Source organism: Sinocyclocheilus grahami, unplaced genomic scaffold, assembly GCF_001515645.1.
Source record: "Sinocyclocheilus grahami isolate Dianchi unplaced genomic scaffold, SAMN03320097.WGS_v1.1 scaffold6.1, whole genome shotgun sequence".
Lineage (NCBI taxonomy): Eukaryota > Metazoa > Chordata > Actinopteri > Cypriniformes > Cyprinidae > Sinocyclocheilus > Sinocyclocheilus grahami.
The window spans coordinates 3,393,060-3,399,373 of record NW_015505185.1 but is presented as its reverse complement, the minus strand read 5'-3'; the positions used below and the strand labels follow the sequence as shown (position 1 = coordinate 3,399,373).

The 6,314-nt window shown below is 38.5% G+C and overlaps 1 protein-coding gene across 1 annotated transcript in view; it reads left to right on the top strand.

Moving 5' to 3' along the window:
- LOC107588115 (serine/threonine-protein kinase NLK-like) overlaps positions 1-6,314 on the top strand; it is an 88,038-nt gene that overhangs the window by 78,631 nt on the left and 3,093 nt on the right. The window contains exons 11-13 of the mRNA XM_016276128.1: positions 2,521-2,607; positions 2,973-3,171; positions 4,264-4,357. Coding sequence (XP_016131614.1) covers positions 2,521-2,607; positions 2,973-3,171; positions 4,264-4,357 — 380 coding nt within the window. The remainder of the gene's footprint in view (positions 1-2,520; positions 2,608-2,972; positions 3,172-4,263; positions 4,358-6,314) is intronic.

Here is a 6,314-nt window from a genome sequence, read left to right as displayed (position 1 = left end):
ACCCGTCTCTGGGCCTCTTGCTCTTTCGCTTGCCTCCAGGTTTGGCGGGGGCCTGGACGGGCGGAGCGGCTGCCCTGCGACCGGCTCCACGGCGCTTCTTTGCTGGAGGCTGCTACGAACGCGGAGCGGGGGCGGCGGCCAGGGGCCGCCCTCGGCGACAAGCAGGCTGGGGTGGAGGCAGCAGCTGCACGCCGGGGCTGGATGTGTTTGATGACCTCAGTCTGCTTTTGGGCAGCGGAGAACTGCTGGGCGAAGTTCTCCACTGTGTCGCCGAACAGGCCGGTCTGGGACACGGGGGCGTTTAGGAAACGTGCCTTGTCCGCCTCGCGCATGTCGGCCAGACACAACCAGAGATGGCGCTCCTTGACCAGCATAGTGGACATTGCGCGACCCAGAGACCGCACCGTAACCTTCGTCGCTCGTAGCGCGAGGTCCGTCGCGGTGCAGAGCTCCGTGAGAACTTCCGGGTCGTGACCACCCTCGTGCAAGTTCCTCAGTGTCTTGGCCTGGTGTACTTGCAGCAACACCGAAGCGTGTACGGCGGACGCAGCTTCTCCACAGGTCGTTGAACCAGCACGGGCCACCCCGAGAAACCAATCGTCCAACCTTGAGGGTTCGGGACGCGGTGGAAGATTCCACTCGAGCCCGAATCTCTCTCCGGCCCGGGAAAGCATAGCCAGGCATGAGAGGCAGCGATCGTGACCATCACCCGGCGCCAGGTAACGAACGCATCCAGAAACACACGGGTGGTAAGACATCTTTAAAAAGACGTGTCTTCAAAAAGACAGATCCCAATTTCGTCGGTCATCCGACGTGACGTCGAGAGTGACCGGCTGAAAGGGAACTGTAGAGCGCAGAAAATGTGCAATCATTTTTGAATAAATTACTCTTATAAGATGGATCTTTGTAGTGACTCAAACACAGACTCTACAGTTCAAAAGTTTAGGATCAGTACTTAAAAAAATAATAATTAATACTGCATCAAGGATGCTTTAATTTATTTAAAAATGACAGTAAAGACTTTTAAATTTAAATATTAAGCAGTACAACTGTTTTCAACATTGATAATAATAAGAAAGTTTTCTTGAGCACCAAATTAGCATATTAGAATGATTTCTTAAGGATGAAAACTGTACTAATGTCTCCTAAACAATTTTGCTTTTTAAAATATATTTAAACAGAAAGCATTTTACAGAAAATATTTGTATTTTTATTATTTAAATGTAATGATTCATTTCATTATTTCAGTATTTTTTTACATTTATTTTTTTATTATAATTCACAATATTATTATATTTTGAGCATAAGAGACATCTTTAAAAAAACATTCAAAAATCTTACTGACCCCAACAATTTTTACAGTAGTGTGAAATTAAGTGTGAAACTTAAATCTGCATACTTATGTAGTTATTTAGCATTTATTTTTTATTTTCTTAATTTTTTATTGTATAATGTTATTCATTGTTAATTATTTTTATTATATCAGATTATATTTATTAGTATATTTCATTTTTATTACATTTATTATTTTTAAAGTTTATTATTAAAATAATCTCATCATTTCGCAGTGAATTTGTTTTTATTTCCCTTTTTTGTAAATAAATATATCTCTTTAGTGGTTTTTGGGTACTAGCCATGATGTTGCTATGCAATGTTCTGAGTGATTTTTAGCATGTTGCTATGCAATTTATGGGATGTTCCGAGATGTTGCCCACTTTCGAGTCTTTGTGATATTCTGGTCCCTACATATGACTCAGATTCTTCCTTCAATGAAGGTCTGATCACTTAAAGTAATAGCACACCTCGTTTCCGTTTGGCTCCAGTTATGGCTGAGAGCTTTCAATCCTTGCCCATCGTCTTCCTCCATCTCTCGCCCGACACCTTCACCTCCATCAGCTATACAGTCAGCCCTGACAATACGTCATCCCTTTTTAAATGGTGAATCACCAGCCATAGTTCACATCTGTTCTCGGCTCAAAGAGCCTAACCAGGGAAAACAAGCAATTACCGGTGGGCTTTTTCAATCAACTCTTTGGTGAGTCGGCTGGGGGGCTTGGAATGGGGGAAGGTGGGCGGAAGAGATAATTAGACACGGTTAAAAATATCCCAGCACATTGTCTCCGCTGTCCCACATCCTCAGATAAGTGTGCGGCTATTGGCGAAAGGATCATGTGCTACTAGGAGGAATGTTTTGCATGTTTGCGACGTGCAGTTGAACGGCCGCTGAGGATCACATGACGTGCTTATAGGAAGCTGTTTGTATGTTTTGACTGCTTCTGAAAACAGGATGAAAATGTTCAGAGTTGGCCATGTTCCTAAATCATGTTTATTCTCACACTTTCTACAGCGTTTTCACATTTGTTTGTTAATGGTTGAACAATATGGGTTTCCAAACACTGAAACACTGATTACATATTAGTTTGTTTCTGCCTGTCTCTGAATATGTATATATAAGTTTGGTAAAATAGATTAGATACTCAGACTATAGTATACTGATCATGCCATTTCTTGTTTCTGCAGCCCTCACTTCCTGTCCTGTACACTCTGTCCAGTCAAGCAACCCATGAGGCCGTTCACCTCCTCTGCAGGATGTTGGTCTTTGACCCAGTAAGTGTTCTTGATACTTGATTCTCATAAACTGTAGCATTACAATCTAAATTAAACTACATGCTAAAATTCATCAATAAAAATCATCAATATAGACCATATAAAATTAATGGTTATAATTAAACTTTAATACACACTTTTATTTACTTGCCCGGGTTGTAATGAAACAATTTAATTTCATATTATATTATATTATAAATATATATATATGTTTTTTGCATTTATAAATAAAATAAATACATTTTTATAAAATATTTTTATAAATAATTTTAAATTTCATTTAAAAAATAAAACCGTAAAATAGATCATTTTATTGCATTTTTAAAAGAAACGTTCAGTCAGAACCAATCTGTTTTCCAATACAGTCGAAGCGGATCTCTGCAAAGGACGCCCTGGCGCACCCGTATCTGGATGAGGGGCGTCTGCGGTACCACACCTGCATGTGCAAATGCTGCTACACCACGTCCTCTGGCCGCGTCTACACCAGTGACTTTGAGCCTGTCACCAACCCCAAGTTTGACGACGGCTTTGAGAAGAACCTGACGTCAGTTCGGCAGGTCAAAGGTGAGCTTGCTTGTAATCAATTCATATGTACTACACCTTGTGCTGATTTCAACACACATTATACAACACGTGAGACAAACATCGGTGGTCTATTCATTTAACCTTGTGTCCTGATCCACCCCCAGTTTGTAGACAACATGTTTAGGAGCTAAAGGTCTTAATTGAATTGAATCTATTTGAGAGCAGCGCATGTTAATCAGAAGTCTTGCTGGGCATCTCCTGCTTCAGATCCCCTGCTGCTCCTGTTGTTTTTGTCCCTTGTTTTCACCCTTCATTCGGGGACCCTGGATCTGTGCTTGCCTTCCACTGTCAGCAGGTATTAGTGAAAGTCTGTCGCTAAAAGCAGGCTTACTGTGCTGTCAGCTCAAAATAACTGCCCTTCACCCTCCCTCCTCTTCCTCCATCCTGTGTGCAACGTGTTTCCACTGGAGGATTAGTCAGTGCAGATGGAGCCGGCCGCCTGGAGACTTAAAGCGATTTAGGGAGGCAGCGGTGTTTGGAACGCGAGGGGAACCCCTTTTGGATCGACACATGAGGAGTTTCCACGTTGGCCGAGCTAGTTTTAAGCTAAATCGCTTGTATGCTAAAATAAAGAGTTTCAAGCTTTAGAAGATATTACAGATAGTACAGTCTGCCTGTAGAATCTTCCTTTAGAATCGACTATTTGACCTGTAAATTTGCTGCTAGAATAAATCTTCATTCAGTGATTCATTCATAATTTAGATTTGTCCTGAAAATACAAAATTGTAGTTCTAGATGAAAATCTGTGAGTCACATCACTTCATCTTTTTTTGTTACAAGGAATGATGACAGAATTGTGTGAACTACCGAATGCCTTTAACTAGTTAACAGGTTTGACTTGCTGTCTACCTGTTAATTAGATTGACTTAAAAATAAAAATGTTGTCATCATTTTCTCACCATCATGTCATTTGAAACCTGTATTTTATTTAACATGAACACAGGAGAAATGTTTGAATTGTTTTGTGAACTGTTCTTTTAACCATGATAGCACATAACTTGTAAACCGTTATTCATAACTGTAAACTGTATTTTATTTCTCATCATCTCTCCTCTTTTCTTCCCCACACAGAGATCATTCATCAGTTCATCCTGGAGCAGCAGAAGGGGAATCGGGTACCGCTTTGTATCAACCCCCAATCAGCTGCCTTCAAAAGCTTTATCAGGTGAGGCCGCCCTCCGCTTTACATGATCTTCTTCTTTCTACTGCTTATGTCCGAATCTCATGATCAAGTGTCCAGGTTATATTTAACTCTGAAAAAGTAGCATAAAGAAATATGACCTGTATTTAGGTCCATTAAGATTTTTGCATTGTGATATTTTTTCATCACAAAAATTCTCATCACTGTAATGTGAAATTCTATATCTAAAATCAGCATAAATTTAATTCAGTACAAGTATGACAGCTAGTATGTATACAGGCAATGAATGTTTGTGGCTTACCCTCCTTGTGAAGGGTGTCAATGATTGTCTTCTGGACAACTGTCAGATCCGCAGTCTTCCCCATGATTGTGGAGCCTAGTGAACCAAACTGAAAGACCATTTCGAAGGCTCAGGAAACCTTTGCAGGTGTTTTGAGTTGATTAGCTGATTGGCATGTCACCATATTCTAATTTGTTGAGAGAGTGAATTGGTGGGTTTTTGTTAAATGTGAGCCAAAATCATCACAATTAAAAGAACCAAAGACTTAAACTACTTCAGTCTGTGTGCATTGAATTTATTTAATACACAAGTTTCACAATTTGAGTTGAATTACTGAAATAAATGAACTTTTCCACAACATTCTAATTTATTGAGATGCACCTGTATTTTATCATTTAAATTATATTTAAATCATTTAGATGTTTATTTATTCGGGTAATTAATATTATTATTTTACATTTCAGAAGTGAGAAGGAGATTTTTAACATTACAAAAGCTGCTGACAGTTGTGGCAGGGGTTTAAATGTGATCAGTTTTTTTTTATTATTATGTTGTAATGCTAAAAAAGTATTGGTCCTACATGCTTTTTTTTTGTTTTAATTTTGAAATTAAATAAGAGCCAGAAAGTGGTTGACAGATTTTGAGATTCACCCTCATGTCCATGTTCTCATCCTCATGGTTAACAGGCATGCCAAATCAAATCCAGTGAGCATGACTGTCATTTTTTTAAGGGGAACCATGTTTTGGAAGTGCTTTGGGTTGAAGGCAACATGCCATTGTTTAATATTTAAGCAAACGTTTTTACATAAAAGTGTGTTTAATGTTGAGTGTTTAACTGTTATTGCTTACAACCAGAGCCTGGTAGATTACTTACAAATTATAGTCTGTTACTGATTCCAAATTACATGACAAAAACTGTAGTTAGTAACGTAATCCATTATATTACCCATTTTAGGTAGTGTAATCAGACTACTTTTAGATTACTTTTGACCTAACTAGTTTATCACATCAATTTAAATTAGGGCTGGGTAAAAATTATCGATATCTCGATATTAATCGATTCTCATTTTTATGGAACGATATCGATTCTTAAATCCCAAGAATCGATTAGTCTAGCCTGTTTTCAGTTAATGGACGGAACATTGAAGGGTACTTCCCATCCAATAAATCCCAATAAGCGTTGTGCTTTGGTACTGTTATTATGAAACAAAGTCTCAGATTTCAAATTCTGTCCATTGTACAATATTTAAACAATAAATGCCGTTTTGGCGCTGTTTAATGTGAAGTGACAGATCGCTGTTATGCCTCAGTTCAACAACCAGTTTCAGCACAAAATAAGCATGACTAAACATCCGAAGGTAAGTTAAAAGAAACAGTAGAACTTTACTATCCGTATCTTGTCTCATGTAATCGCTCAATCAGTGTTGGCTTGTAAACAATATTACATAACGTCACATTTACCTCAGAAAAAAAAACATATTCGGTGACCATAAACTCATTAGTCATATAGAAAAATAAACTGTTGAGAGGGGCATTTTGCTTAAAATATGCACCATATAACATATTCAGTATATTTTTTACTGTTCTTCACTGTTTAATTTATGTTTGAATAAATCCATAAAGTTTTTATGACAGTCATTTGTTTATATTTCAAAAAAACGAACTGAAGTAGAAATATTATTATGTAACTGTAACTTTATT